This window comes from Mesocricetus auratus, unplaced genomic scaffold, assembly GCF_017639785.1.
Source record: "Mesocricetus auratus isolate SY011 unplaced genomic scaffold, BCM_Maur_2.0 Super-Scaffold_100019, whole genome shotgun sequence".
Taxonomy (NCBI): Eukaryota; Metazoa; Chordata; class Mammalia; order Rodentia; family Cricetidae; genus Mesocricetus; species Mesocricetus auratus.
In genome coordinates, this window is record NW_024429200.1 from 12,730,183 (window position 1) to 12,757,285 (window position 27,103).

General features: G+C 43.8%; 1 protein-coding gene and 1 long non-coding RNA gene across 3 annotated transcripts in view; one reads left to right on the plus strand and one right to left on the minus strand.

Moving 5' to 3' along the window:
* Positions 1-27,103, minus strand: part of Snd1 (staphylococcal nuclease and tudor domain containing 1) — a 401,485-nt gene that overhangs the window by 91,902 nt on the left and 282,480 nt on the right. The window contains exon 16 of the mRNA XM_040728507.1: positions 2,904-3,013. Coding sequence (XP_040584441.1) covers positions 2,904-3,013 — 110 coding nt within the window. The remainder of the gene's footprint in view (positions 1-2,903; positions 3,014-27,103) is intronic.
* LOC121132981 lies at positions 12,422-26,360 on the plus strand. Of its 2 annotated transcripts, XR_005869693.1 has the most exons (5): positions 12,422-16,651; positions 19,968-20,131; positions 22,680-22,886; positions 24,738-24,817; positions 25,902-26,360. It is a non-coding gene; the product is annotated as an uncharacterized LOC121132981 (long non-coding RNA). The 2 variants fall into 2 exon arrangements; XR_005869692.1 differs by having other exon boundaries at positions 22,680-24,817.

The following is a 27,103-nucleotide window of genomic DNA, read 5'->3' on the forward strand; positions in this document are numbered from 1 at the left end:
TCAGAAATTCAGATTTATGGTATCTGGGGGAAAGCAGGCCAAGGTAGAGAAGTCCTGAGCCCAAATGAGATAATGTGAACAAAGGTTTAAAAACTTAAAAGGGAAGATGGGCCAGAGCCAAGGACAGTCAGATTTTCAAAATACCCAGTTATGTTCAACTGCAGCTATTCAAGCAAAGGCATGGCTTCAGAGTTCCTGAAGAGCCACGCAGCACAGTAATGTGTGGCCTGGGTACCCTGCCCACTCGCTCCCATGCAGTCACGCAGTCCTTTCTTCAATACGCAGGGGTAGCAGTGCATGAGACCTCTCTCCTTTATTTCTGTGGAGGAGTGGGAGGGCAAGAACTTTGTTTTCTAAGATGTCTTGTGGAGTAGGTGAAGTTACTACACAGGGAATAGTAAATAAACAACATTCTTGCTAAATGAAAATCTCCCTTGACTCTCTTACCATTCAGAAAAGAGTTTTCATCTATTCTATGAAGGGAAATGCCCAGGAGAGTTGGCTACAGCTGGCTCCTTTAGTCAACATCTTAAATTATTTGCGGTTTAGGCCATACTCCCATTTCCTCTGGATAATGACCTTTCAAAATAGTCTGACCAAGTAATCATATCAGCTGCTAAGACAATGCAGAGAGTTCATTATAGACAGACCCTAAACAGAAGGCTATGAAAGATTGGGCCACTACAATCAAGAAAGATAAATATCAATTTAGGATCAGGCTAAGGTTCTGCAAACGCATATGGCAGAGACATGAAAGAAAACCGCCACCTTTTCTACCAGTAAGCATTAAAAATATACAGGCCACAATAACCAGGAGATAGTGAAAGAACATTTGGCCATTCCTTTTAGCTGTCCTCAGGGGCCAGAAACAAGGCATGGAAGAAAAGTCTTAGGGGAAACAAGAATTGAAAAAGAAAAGAGAGAAAGGGACCTTCAGAATAGCGGTTCTTAATCTGTGGGTCTCAGCCCCTTTTGGTGGTGGTGGTACTGAACAACCCTTTTTTCACAGGGGTCATCTAAGACCATTGGAAAACATGTACATTATAATTCATGAAAATAGCAAAATTAGTTATAAAGTAGCAACAAAAACAATCTTGTGGTTGGTGATCACCACAACATGAGGAACTGTATTAAGGAAGCATTAGGAAGGCTGAGAACCTCTGCTTTAGGAGATGGTAGTCAAAAGGAAGAGGAGTCGATCACTTGAGATGTAATATACCTCCCTATGTAAGCATGAAAAACCAGCAATAATCTGATGCTACACCCGTGCAGTAGCATATGTCTTTAATCTCAGCACTTGGAAGGCAGAGGCAGACAGATGTCTTTTATGGTCTACTTAGTGAGGTCCAGGAGAGTCATTGCTACATAGTAAGACCCTATCTTGAAACAAACCAAACCAAACCAACCAACCAACCAACCAACCAACCAACCAACCAACCAACCAACCACAAAAAACAGAAAAGGAAAGGATCTGCTGTTCCTTTCTGTGATGCCTGCAGGTCACAAACTACAGTGGACTCACCTGCTTTCCCAGTTCCTCTGTAACACAATACTGAAAGGTCCACACAGTCAGACGTTAAGTCTACAATATTTGTCCCTTGCATCTAATCTCCAGGTGTTGCTCGACAACGGTACAGATTCAAACATTAGTGGAGGGTCGGGGTGGACATTGCTATCTTTAAGTGATAAAACTTCAAGTTACACTGTATGGTTACAAGATGTACATGTATGTGTAGGGGCAAGTATGTGTGTCACTATCAAGGACATCAACTTTTCAAGTATAATTGCATCTTAACAAAGAGAACAGAGAGCAATGTAAATTTAATGAGATTAAGTGCTGCATATCCAAGCCACTGGATGGCAAGCAAAGTAGCATTACCCAGGTAGCTTTAGTTGATATTTGGGAAGTGGAACAAATACCTCTTGAATAGAGGACTCAGGATTTGTTGGCCAAAGTCATTTGTTTTTACTAAAACAAGAAGGCAAGTGTTAGAGAAATCCTGAAGTGGTGGCCACGGACAGCAGAGTACTGCGTACTGCTGAATTAAAAAAGTGGTGGACCTCTCAGAGCTGGGCGGACCAACGCCAGCTCTCAGGGCTGACCTGCTCTCCCACAGTCCTCAATATTAATGTAATGGCTGATGGTTCAAAGGAAATGAGATGCTGAAGTTTCTACCCAGGTTTGTCCAACACTGAACATCTTCAAGTCCATCTATCTGCTCTCAAGGACCCAGGGGCATCTGACTGCAGCTCTGTGCATACTCTGTCACTGGAGTGGCCTGACAGACCTCACTAAGGAGGAAGCAGGGGCTGAGGCAGGTTCTAATACTAAATCTGAGCAAGGCACACTTCCCACTGTTTGCTTTTTTTTTTCTTTGCTTGTGCTCACTTAGGCTGAATGGCTGGTATACTCCTAGAAAGAAGATATATCTGTTGACGAAGACTTGAGTAAAATTAGCAGGTAGAAGGGTACCACAGCAGCAGAGAGTCCAACTCCTGCCTGCAAGAGTCAGCCCAACAGGCAGATACAGAAATACAATTAAATTAAGTCAGAAAACCCGCTACAGAAAATGCAATTACTCAAAGATACAAATAAATGTTCAAAGAAAATTGGCCCCTGACAGGGTTAGTCAAGCTTCTAAATCCAGCTGGAGGCAGGCAGCTCAGGCTAATTCGCCAAGGAGGAGGACTGCAAAGCTTAAACTCTCTGCATCAGGATCCTGGTTGGGCTGGCCTCATGTGCCAGGTTACCAGTGAGGAGGAACGATGGGGGGGGGGGGCTGACCAATGATTCAGGGCTCGAAGAAATAGGGTGTGGGCAGACACAGGAACGGCTCACGGTGGCAAGGCGGGTGAGGGAAAAGGCTTATCCCTGACATGGCAGGAAAGGGCGAGGTCCCTACCTCTCGCTGCAGCACTAGTTCCTTGGTGAAAAGTGTGGCTTCCTCACTGAATGGCTCTCCTTCCTGCACCAAGCCTGGGAGGTTCCGCGCTCCTCGGGGACATTCAATGCCTGTATCAGGAGAGGAGGAAAACCTGTGAGAACATGTGCAGAAACACTCCCCCACCCCGCTACTCTCACCCGGGAGGAACCCTCACCACGCTCCTTTGGCCCTCCAGACCCGTAGCCTCACGGCGTTAGCTACTGCTCATGTAAACGGCCTTCCTCACTAAACTTCACTGCCAGCCAGCCGTGTGCCGCTGGGGAACAACGGCAGCCGGCCCCCGACACGCCTCTGACCATCTGACTTTATGCCAGAGTCCAAAGTGTCAATCAGGGCCACTTTCCTTTTCAGACAGACACCCTCTCCTCAGGCTGTGCTCTGTAGACAGTACCACCAGCTCTCACTCAGAATGAGAGGCAAAAGGAAACAGAGCACTGAGGAAGCAGTCGGTGGTGGAGTCAGAAAACACTGGCTTCACATCCCGTTTTGTCATTTATCTTCTCCATGGCCTTTGCTAAGTTACTGAACAAAGCTTCAACTCCCTGTTTGTAGAACAGAAATAACACATGTACTTCTTAAAGGTGCTGTCCTAGCCCAGGAGAGATTGTATATGCAAGATATTAGAACAAGGCTGGCCACTTCAGCTATTATTACTATCATTATCATTCTTAGCAATTCTCATACTTTCATAGCAAGCCTGTAACATTCATGAGCACAGAAACGTATCCTGTATCCTTGTTTGTACTTTGTACAAAATACACACTTACTGTCAAACCTAGACTGCCTTTTCTTTCTTTAGTTCAATCACTCATTTTGAAGATACATTTATTACTAACAGTGGTCATATATGATAAATTTTGATGTCTGGATAAGACATATTTCAAACTTATTCAGACCCCAACTGTAATTATGAAGCTTGATACAGGCTAGAGACAGACAGGAAAATTCCAGACAATTCCAGAAAAAGAAAAGTAGTGAAAATCTGTGTACCAATTTCTGACCCCTGTCGGTCCCTGATTCTGTGACACTCCGGGGAATAGAGGTCCCATCACCAGTAAGCAGAACACAGGGTTGCCATGCTGATGAGCAAAGCTGGGTGGCTATTCACATTTCTAGTACAGATTCAAGATACAAAGTCCAGCAGAAAAGGAATAGGTTCCATGTTTGGTTCTCAGCAGATGCAGAACACAGCTTTCTCTCTAAGCCTCCAGTGAACAGATTATGCGAAACGCAGCACTAGGTGGTGGTGGTGGGGTACAGCAGCAAAAGACGCCTGCAAAGCAGCAACCAACATGCTCTCACTTTGCAAAGACGGGATAGCTTGAAGGCTCTGTGCCAGTCAAGTGGCTGGAAGATCAACAGGGCTGCCTCTTTCCCTGCACTTCAGGGTCTACAAGAGGAGTAGAAAGTTGATTTTCTAAAAGGCAGCAAGAACTCCAGGGGCCAAGAACCTGAGATTAACCCTGAAGGGAGAGATGAGACGAGAGTAAAATAGAATGAAAGATAGCCCATGTTTTTCATGACATCAATAGCCAAAAACACTTTTCATTTTAGATCTGCAAACTAAGCAAGAGGAGAATTGCCAGGGAGAAAAATAAAGATTCTGTTGAACTATTTTTCCACATACCCACAGATAAAGCATTGCTGCAGAGACAAGAATAATACAAAAACAAGTGTTTGGTCTGTTCCTGATTCTCACAGCAGAACTGGGGTCCTGAGAGGTGGTGGGTTGCTGTGCACCAGTACCAGAACCAGCAAGGTCAGAAACTGAGGGGTGGGCAGGAATTACTTTTTTAATAGAAGGGTACGCCAGATCTCAATAGTGAAGTACTAGCTTTAGCCCATGTCACTTTTTTGGTATTCTGAAATAGCAAGAAACCAGGCAAGCTGCCAGGACCTCAGGAATACCCTATGGGATCCAGACCACCAGATGATGAAGTTGAGGAGACATGACAGCTCAGTGGGCCCAGCGAGCTAAGCAGATCAAGCAGAATTGCATTCAAACGAGGGTCCTTTGGGTCCATGAAACAAGTCCACTCATTCTCTGTGGACAAAAATGTAAGCTCCTTGCAGTTACTACTCCATTTCCTAGCAGTCAGTCTTCAGTTAATCAGGGTTATTTCTCTACCACTTTTAAAGTAAAAATAAGCAAAATTTCATACCAATGCCTAGTTAACATGGGCAAAGGCAGGAAGCAATCTCTCTTGGATTCATTTCCTTTGAAGAAACCCCTGGCCACAGGGCAAGTGAACCCTAGGCGAAGACCACAGGGAGCAGATGGGAGAAGCAGAACTTGCCACCAGACCAAGGTTTGCAGGCAGAGGTAGCAGAGCAGAAAGAATCTTGCAACACCTGCACATAGAGGCTAGAGCTGGCCTGAGAGATAGATGGTTGAGAGAAGACACACTTGCTAGCAAGCCTGACAGCCTGGGATAAACCCCTGGGAACTACGTAGTGATAGGAGAGACTTCTGCACACACTGTCCCTTGATTCTACACCCATGCTGTCATGTATGAGGATATGCATGCATACATGCATGCAAGCATACACAGATAAAGCAATAAATAAGGAGGTCAGAGGATGACTTGAAGGACTTGGCTCTCAGTTCACGTTGTCAGGCTTGGCGGCAGGTACCGTTGCCCACTGAACCATCTCAGCAGCCCCGCATGTGTATTTGCATATAACCATACATGCTTATACATAATTAAATCCCCACACTGGTTAACCTTGACTAAATGCATTAAGTGACAGTCTACTGTTCATTAAAGACAAAAACCAACATGGCTTTGGCACTGGACTGAAGCCTTGAGTTGGTGGGCAGAACCCCATGACCTTGGAGCATCCAAACCAAGGCTTTATCAGGCTCCAGACTTGCTTTTGTGCCCAAGGGGATAAAAGAACAAAGAATAGTATGTGGTGATGACTAGGACACTGTGCTGATTTTAACCTGCAAGACTCAGGAAGTGATCCAGGTAAACACAGTGAACAGGAAGTGGTCTATAACCCCTTCTGTTCAGGGTCCATGGAGAAAGGCAGCCCAGAGTGCACAGCTCCTTGTCTGAGCTACCATCCCAACTGTGCCACTTTCTCATCAATAAAAAGGAGAAAGAAAATAGACAGGAAGGAAGGTTGCTTTTCAGTGAGGCTGCAGCAGCTGGGCTGGGCCTGGTGACAGGCAGAAACACAGAGTTCCCAGGCTCTGGAATACCTTGGATCCTTGGATTAGAAGTAGGGAGTGAGTCATAGAGACCCTCTCGGGCCTATGTCTCTGGCTCTGGATCCTGCATATCACTGCTAATAGCTGCCTTTCCTGAGAACACGCTGGAGTGGTGCTGCATGCTGATGAGGATGTACGGACTAAGCCGTGCCTCCAATACCACAGGTACAGAATAAGCACCTGCCTTACCACTGACCCCGACAAACCACTCAAGAAGCAAAACTATTTTAACCTGAAAGAATACCATACCTAAGGAAAATTCTGAGCATTTTTGAGCATTTGTCCTTCCCTATGATGCACTTGTGGGATGATGTAAGATGCTGCTTACATCTGGAGGAGGCGGATGAGCCGTATATACTCTTGCAGCTCACACAAACCTTAAGGCCTGTTTGCCTAAAGGTAAAGTTCATTGTTTTCTTGCTTTTTGTGAACTTTCTAGCAAATGAATGGCCGAATACAATTACTTAAAATAAAACACAACATAAAAGACCATTGATTTTTGGAGGGCTCAGGATGAACATGATATCAGGGCATTATGACTCTGGCTTCTGCTTGGTCACTAAGAACAACAAGGGTCACCAGCTCAGTCTCTGTAGCTGACAGGAAGCGTCTACAAGGTCTAGTATGGCCATAAAAACCCCGCAATTTTGGGGTGTCCTTTTGAGCACCCAAGGCATGACTTTTGGAGTATAGAGTGCTTCTTTTCAAACTTAAAAGGCTGGGCTGTGGAGTAACAGTCTATTAAAAAAAATTATACACTTAAGAGACATTGACTAACTAGCGTAATTAACAAAAAACACTTTGGTCAGTCAGCTTTGGAACAAGAAGAACTAATTCTTGCTAATGACAAGATAATGGCCATATAAGAGATTCTATTGATGGTCAAGTAAAGGTTATGTATCACTCTGAATATTTTAAAATGTATGCTGAATTTTGTGATAATTAAGCTTCAGGACTCTAACTGTGCCTGTTCTTTCCTGTATTGCACAGTGGGAACTAAGGGGGAAAATGGCCAGTTTGCTCTGCCTAGAAGTGACAGCTTCCCAATGACTGTTAGTCCAGCAAACAAGTCGGCATTATCAGAAGGAGAGAGAGAGACAGTGGAGAGAAAAACCCATCTGAAGGATTAGTCAGCGGTGCTGATTACATGTCCACTGTGCTCTCTGCTGTCCCTGTCATCAGAACAAAGAGAGCAGGACATATGCAGCAGAACCCCCTTCTGTCTGCTTGGAACACTCAGAAATCCCATAGCTCTCCTAAGCCTTCCTCCTTGTTTCCCTAGTGTCACCTAGCCCAGGCTAGACGCCATGTGGGACAGCAGGGGCATGGGTATGAGAACTGCACTCATAGGCTAAGCTACCAGACAGAAAGCATCCCCCTTTTCCACTGTGTACAGCCCAGCAGTGGTGACTGAAGTAACTACTCTAGCGTTGTACACTGTTGACTGATAGACAGCTGGGTATATCAGGCAGACAGATGAGTGCTCATCATCTGTGAGACTGGAGGTTGAATGCTGGGGCTGATCCAATGGCGGGGCTCCCCAGGCCCAAGCAGTGATGTGTTCCCACACACGATGCTGGGATTTGTTCTCATCGCTCCACAGCTGGGAACGGGAATGGGAAGCGGAAGTGAGGTATGGATGGACAGATTTAGCCAAGCCAGTTTCAGGGGAGGTCAATCTGCAGTTAGGCCAGCAATAAAGTGGGTAGATGTCCTAACAAAGATGACAGATGGCAGGTGAGCCAGCAGGATCCTCTTCCTGGAACAACAGCTGCATGCACACATGTAAACCACAAGCCTACTGAGGGACCACAGGAAGGAAGCAACAGAGAGGTACCTGTATTAACAGATTTCCTCAGACTCACCTTCCAGGTTCTAAGATGCGATCCTACTTAGGATCCCTAAGAGGACTTTCACTGATGATCCTATAAATCTGTCTTCTCTCTTTAGTATCACCATGAGCTACGGGAGTCTAGTATTTCAACAGAAATAAAACTGAAACTAACACAGAAATTGCTTCTGAGGGTGGGAACTGTGTCATATTCAGATTTTATTTTTTTCTACGCCAGACACCCAACACCCTGTTAAGCAACAACGTAGATTTTCAAGAAGTGTTGAATGAATAGGAGTAAAAACTTCTGAGAAAAAGAAGTAAGCATCAAAAGACAGAAATGGCAAATTTAGTCACCACTAACATGCCTTACACAGTAGTAAAGGGGATACTTTCTAGTGGGTAACAGCTTTCTGAGTTCAAAGTCTTTCCCACATAGTGTCTGTAATGGATCAGAGAGCATTAGCGGAATGGAGGGAAGAAGACTTGGGTGAGCTGTGGGATTCCTAAAGGCCCCAGCAGGCAGAAAGCAGGTTCTGATGCATGCAGGTCTGGAGTGACCCATTTGGAAGACAGAGGTGTTTTTCGTGAATACCAGAAGAGGGGTTCACAGAATCCTTAACTACAGACACCACAATCTCCCATGGTTACCTAACACCTCAAGATGAGACACATAGCACAGCCACAGCCATGTACCGCATTGGTCTCTAACGTGCCACATTCGAGAACACAGTTTAAATCAGAGATAAAGTGATCATCAGTCAGCAGCAGTGATGCTGAGAGACGCTGGGGCACTGCAGAGACGTTTAGCTCCAACACAACAGCAATCCCCATGTATGATCAGTATGGAAGCTGATGTGGCCACATGGAAATGTGGAAAACTGGAGCACCCTCAAAGAGAGCAGGAGAAAATGAGTCAGGGTGGGGAGGGAAGATAAAAGGTGCTAAATCTGTACCACTCAGCTAGGCGGTGACTAAGAGGGTGACATGATAACAATCTGCAAATATTTGAAAGGTGTAAACACCAGAAGGGAGGGGATGCTTAGCCTGAGAGCAGGGGGTATAATTATTAGGAAAAGAAAATTGGACAAAATATCGGAAAAACAGTGTGGCGATAACTACTGGGTTACAAGTAGGTTTCCCAAAGGCAATGAGAACATTGTTACTGGATCCTAAAGCTGAAAGTCCTTTGCTTAAAAAGAAGCTCACTCCAATCAACTGTGACTACATTTGATACATTTAGGGGCAGATCTTAATAAGAATTCAATTCTAGGTATTTCTGATTTAAGTACTAGTGGCCCCTGAAATATCTACATCATTTTTGTTGATCTAATTACAGAGGAGAAAGAACAGCAGTTCTGGTGGGAATTTTAGAACAACAACAACAGTAACAAAAGGCTTTACCTGCTACCAACATGCCTGGGTTTGGGTATAGACACAAGGGACAGAGAGCTAGGACAAGGAAAACTGACCGTCTCGTTGAGTGTCTTCCTCTCTAGTCTGTAAAACCCCAGATAGGAATGCTGTTGAGTTTTCCAGATGGAAAAGAGTGGATCCCTCTCCCTTCCTTTTATATACACAGCCCCCTGGAGGAATTGTCAAGGACAAGGCAAGGCAAGAGAGAAGACCAAAATAAGCTTCCTGTCACACTGATTGCACTCCAATACCTTTGCCTGAATTCCTGCTGCTGCAGCTACTCAATTTATAATCCACAGGCTCTCCACAGAGTTTTTACCCCCAGATTCAATTAGTTCCATTTCTGTACCTTTCTCCCTGCCAACAAACAAAAGTGAAAAAGCCCTACTATACCTAGAGAGCACAATACTTCAACTGTCACATAGACCTGGGGTGGCTGTGATTCCCTTCCTTGGTGCGAAGAAAAAAACCCTCAGTCATTCTTGACAAGCAGAGGCAGGCAGGTCACCTGCTTAGTTGTAAAGAATGTGGTTACCACTTAAAAACCAAATCAGTTCAAGCTGTTGGTTCTCCGAACTGTCACACACCAAAAGCTCGCTCTCAGGTCCTGCTACGGGTTTAAGAGTGATTGGGAAGTCTTAAGCTGCAACACTGCTGATGGATCAGTTAAAACTTGAGAAACAAGAGACAGCACCCTTGGCTCTCGGTTCACATTCCTAAGATGGCCCAGAGAGAAAGGTAAGTGGGGGACCAGCTGGCCCAAAGAGTTAGTTCTGTGTGGTATCAGGTCATAATTTATATTCAAAAGTTCAGAAATAAAAATCAGAATTTTACATGGCCTCAAATTCTTTATTCTCCTCCTTTTCTCTAAAGCTCTACTTTCTTTCCTCAGGGGAAGCTAGAATCTTGTGGGCCAATTTTGGAACATGCCACTGCTAAAGCTTTTTCAATGATCAGAATAAGGGGATAAAAGAAGAATGAAGGGATCCTAATTAAAGGGATCAAACATCTCAGGTAATTGTAGTCAAGGGAGTCAGAACTGGGCAGGAGCTAAGAATGAATGCTTTTAGTTTAGAGTTTTTAAGGATAGATTCTTAATAGGTTATTCCGGGTTTGTGATGTTTGATGCATCTGTTGAAAGACTGGGGCCTGGAGTTAATTGGATATGGGAACAATATGGCTGAGCCTTCACAATGCAGCGGGAACTGCAGCTAGTTCTAAAAAAGGGAGGGAATAAGAAGGAAGTAGCTACAGTCAGTGGTGCAGAGCAGGGCTGTTAGACATACTTTGCTTTTCTCTGGTGGAAATCCTTATAGAAAGAAGCCTTAGTCTGTTAGTATCTCCCCATTCTGTTGTCAGTTGAGGAAGGGATCCTGATCCTTCCACCTCGAGTATGTGCACAGTAACTGTTTGTGAACAGGAATGCCTGAAGGACAAAAATCTAGTGGAAAGAATGTAACAACCTGCTACACCAGTCTCTGTATGCATCAGAGTTAACACTTGGAGAACTAAAGAGAAATTCTAGCGACACTTATTTCCATGACTTCAAGGTGAGCTTGTGCTAAATGCAAATCATTGGTCATGTAAGTGGAAGAGACAAGGAAGGGCTGGCTTAGAAGCTTGACACTAGATTCCTCATTCTCAGTCTAGCTGGGCAGCAAGCAGAAACTGCTCCCCCAAACCTGATTTACAGCCAGCTTTCGACACCGAAGAATCACGCCCCAAAGGGAGAACGGGAGGAAAGCTTTTCTGACGGAGCTGGCATAGCAGATAACAATCAAGCCCACACTGGAACAACCTTTTCTAATCTACCTATAGCAGAGCAAGATCAGGAAACAATTGAGTTTTAAAGAGAAAAAATTCTCCCTGACTGATGAGGCCTTTCCCTTCCCGTGGTACCCCAAGAGCATAAATTAAAAAAAAAAGTGGAGGCTAACTCTGGGGTGTTTTGGGGAAGGGGCTAGATGTGACAGGCTGTGGCCCTCCATTGTCACCGAGGGAACACAAGAACAGGAGTTACATGATGCTCCTGTCAACTAAGCAGTAGAATAGAACAGCTGGGCACGGGATGGTGTGGAACCTTCTGGTGTGTCCTCCCTGCAGTTTCTCTCCTTCATCTATATCTTTGTATTAGCAGGCAGAAAATGAAGAATCTGGAGGTCAAAAAGCAGAACCACGCTAGCCTTTCAAGTAACAAGAAGGTTCCTACGAGGTGCTGGCTTTTATGTAACAGGCTGTGAGACAGCATACCCCCAGACAAACATCCTGCTGCTCCTAGAAGGAGGGGGAGCTGCTTTCTATGAGAACCTCAACTTTGCTTTTACTGACTTATTTTAAACATGGAACTTCATCTTTGAACCAAACAGAACTTAGATTTATTTTTTTCCTCCTTTTCATTTCTGGTACCAAAGGGTTCCCTGTCTTGGTTTCTTTTATTCTATGCTAATGGATAAAGAGAAAAATTTGAATTTACTATCCAGACTCCAAAAGAGATTAGCTTCAGGGTAGGGAAAAAGCCACAGGAAATACCCACGTGACTCTTGCAAGTACAAGCTTCCAGAAGGTATTCTGGCACACACCTGGCAGCCAAATGTAAAAGCTACTTACTCGCATAAATTTAGAGTGACTTTTTCTAAACCAAGCTGTGTTGTGTTACTTGAACAAAATGGTTTTGAGATGTGTTCAGTGAACTTCCAAACTATTGTCTTTCTTGAACTTTCACTCAATGAAAATTGCTCTGGGCTCCTCCTCCTGAGGAAAGTGAGTTCCAAATGTTTAGAAATTAGTATACTCAGCTACCAGAAGAGAGGAAGAAGAAAAAACAGCTGGTGTCAGAAATACGAAGGCCTGTGAATAGAGAGAAGGAACTAAAAAGATCCCAGAGAGTCTTTTCTCTTACAAACTTTAAAGAAGGAACCAGAGCCAACAGCCAGGAAACAGACAGGCAAAGGTGTTCTGAAGAGACACTGCTCTCCAAAGGGACAGACTGATCTTGGACACATAGACATAGCAGTATGTCCTGATAAGGGAAGAAGTTTGATTCTTGAGACAGAATCCTCCTTATGTAACTCAGGCTGGCCTAGAACTCATGGCTTTCCTTGCCTCTACCTCCCAAGTGCCGAAGTGCTGGGATTACAGGCTTTATGTCTCTCGCCAACCCTGCTTCTTTTTGGGTTACCACACTCGGAAGCAGAGGTCAACAGACAATGTCCTGAGAACAGTCTGCTCACCATCTGTTTTTGCTTTTTCTAGATACAGTCTTACTACGTCATCCTGACTAGCTTAGAAGCTGTTGCATACACGGGGCTGGCCTCTAACTAACAGATTTGCCAGCTGATCCACCACTATTTTTGTATAGCTCACAAATTATGACAGACTTTTGTGTGGCTGAGGAAGAAAAAAATCAAAAGAATAATATTTGGGGGTATTTGAGAATAATGAGATTCAGATTTCGGAGTCTATGAGTGAAACTTTGTCAAAAGATGGCTGCATTCACTTGCTGTCTATGGCTGTTTTCATGGTAAAAAGACGGGTGAATAGTGTGACCACGAGGCCAAGAAGCATAAATTATTTATTGTCTAGCCCCTTCCAGAAAGTTTGCCAACATTTATTCTCAAGGATGTCATTTGCTATAACAAGAAAACAACCAGGCAGGCAGAGGGTTCACCTCCTAGAATTACAACAGTGACACAACAAACAGTAAGGACAGTGTGACTATTATCACTAGTAAAAAAATGTCCCACATCCACACGATCTAGAATGTAGAAGAGAAGGACCTTGGCTAGGCAATGTTTGTACTCCCTCACTGCTCTCCCCTAGACCCTGTCCTATGGTAGCCTCTGCCATCACCGTTCCCCTCATTCATGATTCAGATTTCCCCATTCCAAACACACACTCCCAGAAGTTCAAACTTACACATTCACAGCTATAGATTCCATGAGCAGCTGCCTTTCTTTGTTCCTCACCTTAGCTTCTTCCATCTCTGGCCACATCCACTGCACAGAAGTTCTTGTTCCTATAGCTTCACACTCGGCCTGCTTCTCAATTCACAGAAGCGAGAACGACGGATGTCTTGACAGCATTCTATACTGTGTCAGTCCCTCTCCTAGCTTCCCTTACTTGCTCCAGCATTCAGGGCTGCATGACCTGTCTTCTATCTTGACAGGGTTTCAAGTAGCCTAGCTTGGCCTGGAATAGTCAAGGATGACCTTGAAATTCTGATCCTCTTTCCTCCCAAGTACTGGAATCATAGGACACTGCCATACCTGGTTTTGTGCAGGGCTGGGGATCAAACAGAGGGCTTTGTATATGATAGGCAAGCACCATCCCTACCTGTTTTTTTGAGACAGGGTCTTATTTTGTTTATCAAGTAGCCTTGGCTATCCTGGAACTCTCTTTGTATACCAGGCTAGCTTTGAATCCATAAAGATCTGCCTGCCTAGTGCTGTGATTAAAGGTTCTGGTTCTGTCTGCCTTTGTATCCCCATTCCTATTCCCACCTACTCTTAACCTTTGTTGTGGTGACGATCATGGAGAGCAAGACTCACAGAATCCTGAACTGTCCTCCAACCACTGATGTCCAATTCTGAATGTCTGCCAGAGGCGCCCAACGGATACCCTGATTAAGTGCACCTCAGCTGAACCCTTCTTTGCTGCTTCTCACCCGTGCTCTCTGCTTCTGGTTTATCATCTCTCCCATGCTGGAAACGTCACTCACTACCCCTTGCTTCTCTCCTTCTCTACTCACACGAACCAGTGCTTGCTTTGCAAAGAATCTTCTGGTTTCCCTGTCTGCCCTCCATTTTCCTCTATAGAGATTTTTTTTCATACACACAGTTACCAGAATAATATTCTAAAGCACACGCTTTGCTCAAAACCCTTGAGTGGCATCCTGTACTTCACCAAATAATATCAGAATTCAACAATCTGGTATTCCAGGCCCTATAAGACTTTGTGTAATTCCTTGGGACCATATAAAACCTCTAGTACCCATCTGACAGCCTTCAAATATTTGAAGACACAACATCTATTTTTTCTCATTCTTACGTCTTATTTTCTCTAGGCTAAACATTCTCAAGACCCCCCATGAGACAAGAGTTTTGATTTCCTACTCTCTCATTCTTTTCCCTCTTTAAACCTACATAATATGAAGTCTTCCATCTGGAAATAGCTTTCTGGTTGATTTAATTAAAAAGGTCTAATGGGGTGTGGAGTGTACAGTGGGGAGCACTTTCCTTGCACTGTGAGTCAGGTTCAGGAGCATAGAGCTGAGCTGCTTTAGGGAAGATGTGGGGGTGGGGAAGGTGCGATGGTGTGCAATTCCTGCCCTACTCTAGGCAGGAAGCTACAGCGACAGAGGAAAAGCGCCCCCTAGAGGTGGGGGAGGCGGGCCTGTTCTCTCAGAGACTTCTGGCCTTCACTGGCCCCCTTTCCAGCCCATTTCCATTCTCATCTCTCAGCAGCAGCCCAAGGCACAGTGAAGACCCTACTGATGTTGTGACAAGCAGCCTATTCATTTCCTTCTCGCAGTCAAGCTCTCTGGGGGATAAAAGGAACAGCAAATCCAAACCACTGCCCAGAATCCACTTTGCAGAATTCAGAGAAAGACTGCTCGACTGAAGCAATTATATCCTGTTTGGAAGACCTGAGGGGGAACGAGAAGGATCTTTAGTTTTCACTGAGAAGGATCTTTAGTTTTCACTGATGCCGCAGCACTGCACCACTCAGGCACCACTGGACCAGCGCTCAGGGAAGGAAGGCATAATGTGCACTTAGTAAGGCTTTAGTTCCTGTCATATAGGAGCAACGGCACAAAGCTGTCAGCATTGAACTGTGACACTGGGCAGAAAGCTCCGATTGGGAAATGGGAGAAAGATGAGGCCAGCAAGAAGGGAGCATCAAGTCCTAGAAAGACCAGTTTCCTGAGATGAACAGGAGATGATGGGTTGTGCCTGTCCATCCAGGGCCAGAAGATGGCCCTACCATGCAAACGGCTGTACTACTGAGGAATGGGCAGAAAGCTGCCTAAACTCAGGATACACAAGCCAAGTGTGTGTGGGGTAGAGGGTGGGGGTAGTTGAGTGCTTAGGGCTGCAGGAGAGTGAAATTTCCTGAACACAGCTCTCAGTCCCACTCATTCCTTGATACTGATGCCTGGCGCATAACCACGGCCAAGATCGCAGGTGTAGGGCAGGGTGGGGGAAGACAGGATGTAAGAGCATGTGTGAGTGCACACATGTATGTGCTTACTTACCCAAGGAAAGAGGGCACAGAAGGGGAAGGAGAAGAGTGAGGGGAGAGGGGCTGAAGAAACAGTGTTGGCCTTTCCTAGGACTGAAATCATATACAGGAGCCTAACATGGAGAGATGGTGGCTGTTCCAAAGACCCTGGTCGCTCAGAAAGCTTGAGAGCAGGCTGTGTCTACCTATCACAGGTACAGTGGGAGCACCTGTAAGACAGCAGTGCAGGACAGCCGTAGCTGTCAACCTTGCTCATACCGTCATCATTCCTGGGAGAAGGGCTACTCTACCCTCTTCTAGGCATACTCTGCTGATCTCCTCCAAAGTCCCATGCTGTGTGGTTGCTCCTTTTCACCATCCTGCACACCTGGATAAATGCTGGCTTTCTTTCTACCTCTCTCACATATACTTGCATTCAATCAATCAGTCAGTCAGTCAGTCAATCAATCAATCAATCTCACTGCTTCTTCTAAGCTCTGCCACCATCCATATCATTTCTACTATGTACAATGCTGGAGTATATGCAAGAGGCTGGTGACAAGATCCCTAAATTATAAAGAGAATTATAGGGCCTTGCAGAACCTTCGAGAATCTGGGAAGCTGCAAGCTAGATGGTTATCTATTTGATGTAGTAACAAATATTATTGGTGCCCATAGGTTTGGTCACTAAGATAATCATATGTGCTGTTTGAATATAAAACAAAGCAAAATAAAAGTGCTTAGTCCTGGATAGGTATCTTCCTGGGCTTTGTTTTTCAATATTTATCAACTACCAGGGCATTCTATGGCCTCCTAATGCTTCCCTCTACATCAGAAGAAGGTGATTAACTCTCTGAAATGCTATTCTAAGGCTATATAACCACACGTGTCAGCACTTCCATCCCAGGCAGCTTTTCTAGGAGGTACCAGTTCCTGAATGGCAAAGAGGATGGCTGGCAAGAAAGGGTGGGCCTGATGAGGCAAATTCCACAGCGCAACAGCCACAAGAAAAACAAAACCAAGGTAAGTGTTTCAGATGGAGGCTGTTGTTCCTAAGGTCACTAAACTAGAGCATCCTTTGTTTTGTGATTCTCTCAGTCTCAGCAGACAGTTGTTCATGCTGGAGTCAAGAGGACAGGTGGGTGCTTGGAGTGAATCTCTTCTAGCCAGCCCAGAGCATCAAGTTCCGTCAATAATGACAGGAGTGCTCTGGACTGCCAGCATATGGACTATTACTTCTCTGCATATCCAGACACCTACCTGCCCCATGCCTAGGGAACAGGAAAGTATCAGATTTCTCTTCCAGAGGCAGTGGTGAACATCACAGACATTCACCAGGGATCTGCAGGAAAGGCAGGAGTGAGGAAATAGTGTGAAAAACTCCAAGGGATCACGATGGATCCAAACCACTGAAGTGACCTTGTGTGTGCACAGAGAGCTGGCATTCATAGTTTGTGGCCCCTACATTCTTATTTCCCTTTTAACAGAGATGTTGTGACATATTAATCTTTGTAGATGAGTGATATGGTTTAAAATACTGCAGGGCTTGGCTGCCATTCTCTCCCCTGGGGTCTCAAAATAACTCCACACAAATCATCTTTGCTAAACACGCACTCAGGCAGCTCTTCTCTGCTAGCACACACATCTTATGTAAGGGAAGAAGCCACCCAGCTTGCTGGAGGACAGTGGCATTCCCAGAGAGGCAGCGCTGTCTGGCAGAGCTGGGTTTTCAAGGCAGCTACAATATGGTAGTTGAGCCCAAGCTTCCTTAGTGAGAAGACGCCCAAGGAGGTTGAGGCGAGGAGGTTGCCCAGTTAGTAACTACCTGGTAAATAAATGCAACACCACCATTTAGCAACCTCTTACTATAGAAAAAGTCTACTCAACTAGATTTGAGCAAGTAGTGAGGAGAGACGCTAACATTACCTCTCATAAGAACCCATGCAGTTCATTATGGAGGACAGGCAAAGATCTTAGGAACTCAGAGAAGAAAGCTGGGGGACAGGGTAGTGAATGGGGCAGTTGCAGAGTCTCTAATACCTATCCACAGGGAGATGAACAGTATCAGTGCCTGGCCCATACCTGTACCATGTGGAGATCCCAGCAAATCAGATGGTGCCTATAGATTGAAAGAACCTGCTTACAGAATTGCATCAGTAACATTTACTCCCTGGCACAGTCACTGAGCCATGCCCCCAGTCCTTCCTTCTGAAGACTTCTCCCAGCATCCAGTCTCCCAGCTTCTTTTGCCGGCTGACTGTGTAGCTATTTCTTTGCTATTCACCTTGTTTTCTAATCTTTTACAAATCTTACAAAGTTGAAGGCTTTCTCCCTGGGTAGATTAAAAAAATGAAAAGGTGGTTACCAGAAATGGACGGAAAAGGCATTGTTATTCAAAGGGACAAATGGTTTGGTATGACAGGTAGCTGGCCGCTGCTAGAGGGACAGTATGAAAGTCAAGGTACCCTCGTCTCAGAAGGGCCTGTGTCCAGGCTAGGTGGTTTGGACTGTGCCTCACAGATCAGTTATTGATGACTGCGACGCATGTCCATTCTCAGGAACTAAGAAGGCACTCTATCTTTGCTTCAAGAAATTGATGCACACATAAAGATTTTCATGCAGTTTCATTGGGTCCCCTACTCTCTTCCAGCCCATCCTTAATTTCTAAGGTAGGGACGGATAAAATCGGTGTAAAGGGCCTAGAAAGCACATGGAACCATAGTTCCATGATACTCAGAGCCTACAGGGCAATTTGAAAAATCATAAATGCTCAGGTTTCTCTGCTGGACTATAAATAGATTAAAGGCACCATTACACATCAACTAAACATTCACAGAATCACAGAATTTTACACCTGGAAAGAACCTTAGAAATGGTTTAGTTCTTCATCAATGACAGTGGTGGGAACTAGAAATTAGAGCAGTTCAATGACCTACACAAGTTCACACAGCAATCAAGTACAGAGTATAAGCCCTATCTTTTAACAGGCAGGTGTTTCTGCTGGATCCTATCAGTTCAAGCTGAATGTACTTTATCTTATTCAAGTTGTCTGGAGTCCTGATTTATCTTGTAGAATTCTGACTTTGGATATCTTTTCCTGAATATTGAGATAATCTGATATTGTGGACGCTTCAAATAACATTTTAGGAACTAAGCTCACATGTAATTAAAAGGGTTCCAAAGTGCATGAAGATAGCAGACAGCATATTTAAGAAGAAATTAGCATAAAATGCTAAAGCACTGTGAATCTTAGCTTCTGTTGTGTTGGGTATTGGATCAAGTGTAAGTACTTTTGAAAAACATGTACCTTGCTATGTAATGCTTAGGGCTACTATAATTTGCACATGAGAAAAATAAAGCAAAGATAGGTTAAATAAAGGAGAGGTGCCTAAGTTGAACCTATTGGAGCACTGAGGAAGCAGAGTATAGGCCAGCTAGAGAAACATGCTCAAGCACAGCCATGCGAGGGTTTGTGGATGCTCGTGATGTTTCCAATGACAGACCGACAGTCGAGCATTTGAGATGCAGGACAAAAGTAAGGAAAGCGTCGTCTGCCTCTGAGAACCATCAGTGTGGCCTTTGGGGTGCAACAATTCCTCCATGTGGATGCTTAGCATCTTAGTTGCCCTTGAATCTCATAGAAACCCTGAAAGCACCAGAAAATCACTCTCAATTTCTACTCTGCTGCCTTTGGGAAACCACAAGAGTAATTCTGTTATTCTCTTGCTTCTCAGACTTGCAAGGATCTGGTCCTAGAAAACCATCAGTATCCCATGCATGTTCTTCCCAAATACATTTTGTTGTAATTTCACAGACATAAAAATGATCTTTTCAACTCTGTATAACCACTATTTAAACACAGCTTTTCAAAATGTTATCAGTCAGATTTAGTTTTAATTAAAATTGTGAGCTATCTCAGAACCATTCTCGCAGCAGTATTTTTCCCTCTGAAGATATCTAATCATCAAACCTTCTGAGCAGAAATTCAAAGGAAGCTAAGGGTTAAGAGTGGGCTATTTTATAATCAGCCACATCTTACAATAGTCTTTAAGTTCCATCTCTTAGGGAAATGGAATTTACTATATTACATATGTGTATCAAATAACATGAGCCACAGCTTCTGTTGTTGAGATCACTTCTAAAACAGAGTAGAATGGGTTAAAGAGAGATGGAGATATTTGATTGACAGGAGGTCGTAATTCATTGGCAGGAGAATAAAGAACTTGTCTCAATGTAAGATTGGAATTGAAAAGCTTAAAATATTCCTTTAAAAAAAGAAACATTGTTCTGACATCCAAAAAGGACAAATCAAATTGCTCTCCTCCCTCTGTCCCTAAAGAGACAAGGCAGGAAATGCCTAAGTAGGAAGTGTGGGTTCCAGTCTTAATGAAGCCGTGTGACCTTGGCCAAGCAACGTCATCACCGAGCCTCTGATATTGACTTGTTATGCAGTAACAACAGCTCTTCTTGAAAAGCACCAGAATAAGCACCCAAGGGAATGAGGTAAGGGACATGGGAAAATACCGTGGAAAAGAAAGTGTTATTCCATAAATGAATCCTCATGGAAAACTAGTTTTTCCTTAAGTTTTAGTTTACTTGCTTAATCATTGTCAAAGTCACTGTTTGAAAATGGCCACACCAGAGATGGGCAAGCGCATGACTTCACTAAACTCAAGGGCTAACTAACTCTTGGAAATACGCTAAGGTTAGTTTCTTGGGAGATGAAGAGTAGTCACATTCAAATATAAAAGCAGAACACACCAAGAAAAAGTAAGTATGGATGGGAACAACACAGTAAGAGAACACTTGATTATAAAGGGCATGGCAAGAGTAGGTATGGGCAAGCAGTGGCAGGGTGACGAACAGGAAGCAGGGCCAGCATCCAGATCCCAGGACGTGCTCCTGGCTGAGACCTGCGAAGCAGGAAGAGCAGACAACAGCTGGGAACTCAGGAAGGGAGAGAATCAAGCTGCAGTTTCTCATGCTCCTGGAAACATACAGCAGGGATGACAACAAATGCCAGTTACATGAAAGCAGAAATCACATTCCTTGCTGATTTTCTCCATCATCATTTTGGCAAACTGAGTAATGCTTTTTTTTTTTTAAACCACCCGCATCCCTGGCAGCATAACTTGTGCAGGCAGCATTAATGTGACACAGAGTTTTCTCTCTGGAAGCCAGTGAGGAAATCTGATTCTACTGAAAATGGGAGTGCTATCTCTCTAATCTGGAGACCAGCTTTTCAGCATGCTGTCGAGACCTCCTGACTTCTCCAGTCTTCCTAGTCAGGGAAAAGAAGGGAGGGTGACCAAGTGATGCTCTCAATGTTTCTGACGGCAGAAGGATTCTGCTACTCATGGGACATCCCTTATAAGTCACCATCTACATTGCTCCAAATGGACACCTTGCCCCTGGCTTCCACAGGCACCTTCACTCATGTGTACACCACACACACACACACACACACACACACACACACACGGGCACGCACGCGTGCGCACGCACACACACTTTAAAATAATTTTAAAAATCTTTAAAAAAGCTGCCTCAATCTCTTTGTTGGGGTTGGAACATAATCATTTTGTTCTAACACTATTTAACAGTTTAAGGAAAAATAGGCCCAGTAGAGTACTGAGAGAGAGAGAGAGAGAGAGAGAGAGAGAGAGAGAGAGAGAGAGAGAGAGAGAGAGAGAGAGAGAGAGAGAGTTTTAACTTGAGGTCAAATATATTTTACTCCAGTTTTCTAAACAATCTAGGAGATTATAGTGGTGGTTGAACTGATGCCCAATATAACTTTCATTTTGAGGTGAGAGACAGCAGTTCAACAAAGGCAGGCTAAGAACATTGTACGTTAGAGTCAAAATGTAGAGCAGAGACTCCAGTGCAGCGGTTTTTCAATCAATGGGCCACAACCCCTCTGGCAAACCACTATCTCTAAAAATACTTATATTATGATTCATAACTAACCAACAGTTATGAAGTAGCAACAAAAATAATTTTATGGTTGGAGGCCACCACAACATGAGGAGCTGTATTAAAGAGTCAAAGCATTAGAAAGCTTGAGAGCCACTGCTCCGGAGAATGAAGTCCCTGCTTATGCCACTAACAGCTTGTGACAGAGATAAGCCCCTCATCTACAAAATGGCTACATAGACTACATCACAGGGTTGTCAGGGCTGCCAATGGGGCCAGGTTATTATGTCCCATACCATGACCCGATCTTCCAGGAATAATATATAGAAAACTCTCTCTCACAGACCAATTACGTGTATGAACACACAAGACACAAGTATACATACACACATCAAACACAAAAGAATCTTTAAAAGTAAACAGAAAAACACATATTCTGCTGTGAATAGGTTTGTCTACATCTGATAAATGTTAGCCTTTGCCATTTGACAGAACATGCTCTTTAGTATTTTCTTCATGGAAGGATGCTGTTCTGTGTCAAAGAAGTCTGCAACCAAGGGAAATGCAACAACTCTTTGCACATGTCAAGAGAAATATACACATATGTACAAAGAGTCTCATTTCATTGAGCTTCAACTAAGCTTACATATTCTTTAGCAAACACTTCTCTGTTTGATTTGTAATCAGCTTGGTTATCCAGCACTATTTGGGTTTCAAGGCTTAATTTATTTGATTATATTCATTCCTGCTCCCCATCTTCCTTCCAGCACAGCAATTCTAAGTAGTGAGAGAATCTATCATGTTCCCTTATGCAATGAGTTTTTCAGCTTTATGCTAGCACTCTGGAATTACCTTTTCTTCTTAATAATAGTAAGAAAATGCACACCTTATGTGCACTAATGTAGCTATCCTGTTTCCATACACTACTGCTACTTTCTATGAGTTATGCAGTATGTCACTAAATATGCTACGGGATCAGTTTTTATCCCTCACAGAAGGTGCTGAGACAAGTCAGGCTGGTCAGTTCAAGAAGAGAACAGTAAGCTAGCTGTTCCCTGAGTGAGTGAATGTGTGTGTGTGTGTTGAGATGGACAACCTCTGTACCTCATTTGATAAACTACATATCTCTGCTTCCCAGTAGGTCTCCAAGGTCTGCTAAGAGTGGACACGACATTTGTGTTGAGTTTTTCTGGTTGAGAGAATGGGAGAGAAGCTTGACCCATCCAGGCACTCTTTCTGCTTTCATAAGATGCGAAGATACTAAAATTGAAGCATCAGAACAAACAGAAGCTGATGATGGCAAGAGAAGAAAATGAGGCTGATGAGATGATCTCACGCGGCAGAAGTAGTGTTCAAATTTCTGGTGGTTTTGGCTGAGATTTTGCTTTTCTCCCTCCTTTCTCAAAAATGAGTGTTTGTGCACTTTTTAACAGTAGCAAACAATCAAGAATTTAATTTATTTGTTTTGCTATCATCTTAAGGTTTCTTCTATTTCCACACTTGCTTTTCACGTAGTTCAGAATGAAGCAGTCTAAATCAAGATTTCAATATCATGCAGCTTCATTTGCAAAGACTATGCAAGTAAATGAAGTAAATGCCATTTGTATTTACAGTATGAAAAAAACTGCTACTAATTATCTTAAAAGTATATTTAGGCAGCAATAGTCTCCCTTTATCTATATGGCATAACAGCCTGAGTTGTGTGCTGAATCTCAGTAACTGCCCATAGTCACTAAGCAGTGTCCATGCGGATAAGGTTTGACTGCTGTGGTATCACATCATTGTGTTCAAGTAGCCCTCATTTACTTAATAGTGACCCTCAAGTGCAAGAATATTGAGGCTGACAACTCAAAATATTCCAGAGATGCTGTGAAGTGCTTCCTTCAGGTGAAAAAGTAAAAAACAATAGGACATTGAGAGAAAGGGGAGAGGGGGAGGATCAAAGAGACTCGAATCCACATTCATACCTGGTTTATAAATTAAACTTTATCATAAAGAGTTACATAAAAAAGTGAATATGCATAGAGCTTGGTATTCTTTTCAGTGTCATTTATCCATGAGGAGTCTTGAAACATACTTCTTGTGGACAGAGGGAGAGCACTCACTGCATTTTAGAATATTATCTCACTAAAGGAACCAAGCAGTTTTAGTTGTGTAAAGTAGGTAAACTTGTATTTTGTACTACCTACAGATTTAATAAAGTATCTGAAAAAAATGCTATAGAATGGCCATATACACAAATGGGTTTCCACGGTCCAATTAAGGCTCTTTGTCACCAAGAGGACAGAAGGTTGACATTTTAGGGTTTGGGCTCTACTCTGAAACCAAATACTTGCCAATGCCACACGTTCAGAGGTTAAGAAAGGGCACACTAGGCACTAGAGAACTCTCCCAAATATCTAACTTCTCCAGGGATTCCCCTTGGCTTCATGTCTGGATGTTCCAGGGCAGCTGGTAGGTTCCAATTTCACTGTAACACTGCAGCATTTGATATAATCCCTTAAAGACTCTCAGAGTCTAGTCCTAATCTCCCACTAAAGTATCACTCAGAGAAGATCTGAATATAGATGGAACCTGGTCCATTTATATTTCACAGATCAACACAGAAGGACCATGGTGAATACAGATTCAGTGTCTACTGTCTCAGCTCGAATGTCCCCAGCTGTATAACATAACTGAATTAGAAAAAGCCATATAGCCAGACTGACTGGACTTCATTATACACTTATTGTTAATTAACCTCAGCTAGGGCCTTTCTGCTCCTCAACAAAATGTATATGTCACTCATGATGACAGTGAGGAAATGCCACCTCCCCCCCAAGTCACAGGAGTGGCTCTTTGGTGGGAGACATGATGACACAGTGTCAACTTTCAAAGAGTGTTTCCAAAGAAAGTATGCGGGGGAGTTGGGGTCACTTCTAGCTGTTGCAACTAATGACTTGGTAAGTAGGGAGAGTAATGCCAAGGCTCACAACATGACTAGTAAATCAATGAGCTCTGCTCTAGAAGCTTGAGAAAACGGGGTGCCTATGTCAGCAATAGTAATACTAGCCTAGATATTGATTGTTCCATGGACCAGAGAAAGAAGTGGCGAAAGCAGAGGTATCATCGGACCCTTTCTATCATGCCATCTAGTCAACTCCGCAGGGCGGATGGGAACAGCCAAGACAGCAGCCTTCTCCATCTTCTCATCTAGGTGAGGATGGACAGACGAGTGGAAGCAAGGGACAAGTGACCAGGAGCAGAGAACACAATGGACTGGATGCTTGCCAACTAGTAAGAAAGAAATAAAAGTCTATACTTACGACATTCTTTTCCATATTTCGTACCATAGGGGACTACATTGAAATATTAGCATTAGCAAATTAGCACTGAATACTCATTCAGCAAAGACTTGAGAAGTCCTGCTTACTATGGGCCAGGCATTTTTCTTTATGTTTCTCAGAATTTAGTTTAGAGTATTTGCTTTTCATATACACTGTGTTAGATGGTGAAAAGTCCTGGAGATGGGGATGGGCTGCTTAAGCATGACAAGGTGCTGAGCTCTTTTGCAGTTCTAAAGCTGGAGAGAAAAGACTTTATGAAGAAGGTTGCATTTGACCAAAATGGGAAAACTGAGTTATCCAGGGGAAAGGCTGCAAAGCCCAAAGGTCTCCATTCAGGAATAAACAGTGGAGTGGGATACACAGAAGATGAGGCAAGAGAGGAAACTTAGGGAGGGGTAGGCAGGCCAGAGTAAGAACCAGCTTGTACTATGCCTAGAATGGAAAGCCACTGTTAACATGGCATTCCAGGATGAATAAATATATAGACAGCTTTGTGAGTGGGCAGAAAAATGACTTCGATAGAGTGTGTGGGGAAAACGCCTAAGTGGCATCCCCAGGACCTATGCAGATCTTTCGGAACACACTACCACCGGATATCTAGCAATGGATTACATTCCACTTATTCAGAGTGCACAGGGCACACAGAGTTGCCCCACCTTCTCCTGAACTCGTAGGATGCTGCTATTACCATCACTATCATCCTAGGTTGGTGTTAAATTAGCCAATTTAGCAGCAACAAAAGCCCCACACAAAAGTAACTACCGATGGCATATTCATTTTTATTAATTGGCTAATTGAACACTGCCTTAGAACTGCACTAAGGGTGGTAATGCATGAACATACTAGCATACTGCACGCTCTTTCTCATCATCTTTGCATTTTTAGCTCTCATTTTAAGTCACATTTCCTATGTACGTGGAGAATCCAGGGGCAGATAAGTTACTGGCTCTACTCTAGCCTCATACCTTATGCCTCCAACATGTTGTCTGGAGGCTTACTCTCCTGCAGCTCACCCTTCTTCTTGCATTCTACAGGGAAGGAAGGAGATGGTTGCTGTCAGGGAGAGCTCCACAGATAACCAGCAGATACTCTGAGCAGAAGCATAGCTGAAAACAAGCATCACCTGAAGATGAGACTCCATGTTATCCAGGGGCTTTCAGATAGATTCTCACACAAGCCTGGACCTCTTTTGGGAACCTGAATCCCAGTCCTGCAAGATTCTATTATTTATATCCCTGCTACCTCGTACAAATGCAGAGTGTCAGGGTTTTGTGTTTCAGGGCCATCATGCATGGCTATGTATGGCTGGGCTTTTTTCCTCAGTAAAATAAGGATAAAAGTTAAAATGAAAACAGATTTCTTACGTGGATAAAATTATTCATTGTAAAGCATGTAAAAGCATTTATGAACACTGTTTCCCACTAAATGCTAGGTTGAAAAGACCATGTGACTAGACAGAGATGAAGTTGTTAGTAGATGAACTGAAACTTGAATCTGGATGGGTCTTTTTTTGAAGTTTCAAAAGACTCCTGAGATTTCTGGTTCTCTCTCTCTCTCTCTCTCTCTCTCTCTCTCTCTCTCTCTCTCTCTCTCTCTCTCTCTCTCTCTCTCTCCATCTCTCTGCCTTGTGGATGTGGATCAAGATGTGACCTCTTAGAAGAGGAATCTCAAGCCCAATGCTTCCCAGAATGCCCACTAATAGGCATTAACTAGAGGCCATACCATCAGATACTGTTCTGGATCAACATAATGGCAGTTGTGGCTTCCTAGGAACAAGGAAAGGGAGTGAGATTTATTCATCAAAGGGATTCTCCCAATGGTCTGCCCATTCAATTGGTCTCACCCACTTATGGTGGGTGTTCCTCAGGAAGCTGAGAACCCATGTAGGACAAGACATTCTACCAGGCATCAATGGCTACTTTGCTGCCTCTACAGGACTTTAAGTGGGTTTCACACTGCCATTTTTCTGTTCTATAGCTTAGAAACCACGGGGACAACTTAGCAAGATACCTCTGCAGGAAAACTACAAGACCATTGTGACTTCATTCTTTGTTGCTCCACTGCTCAGTGAACTTTGAAGAACATGCTGAGAGATGCTAGGAGGCCTCCCCAGGTTTTCCTTCAGAGAAATGGTCACTGTAGATTGTCCTAAACCATGCCTGAGACACTCCCTGCCTTCATGGCTACGGGCCCAGAATGCTGAGGAGAAAATGCTAAGAAGCAAATGCCGTGTGAT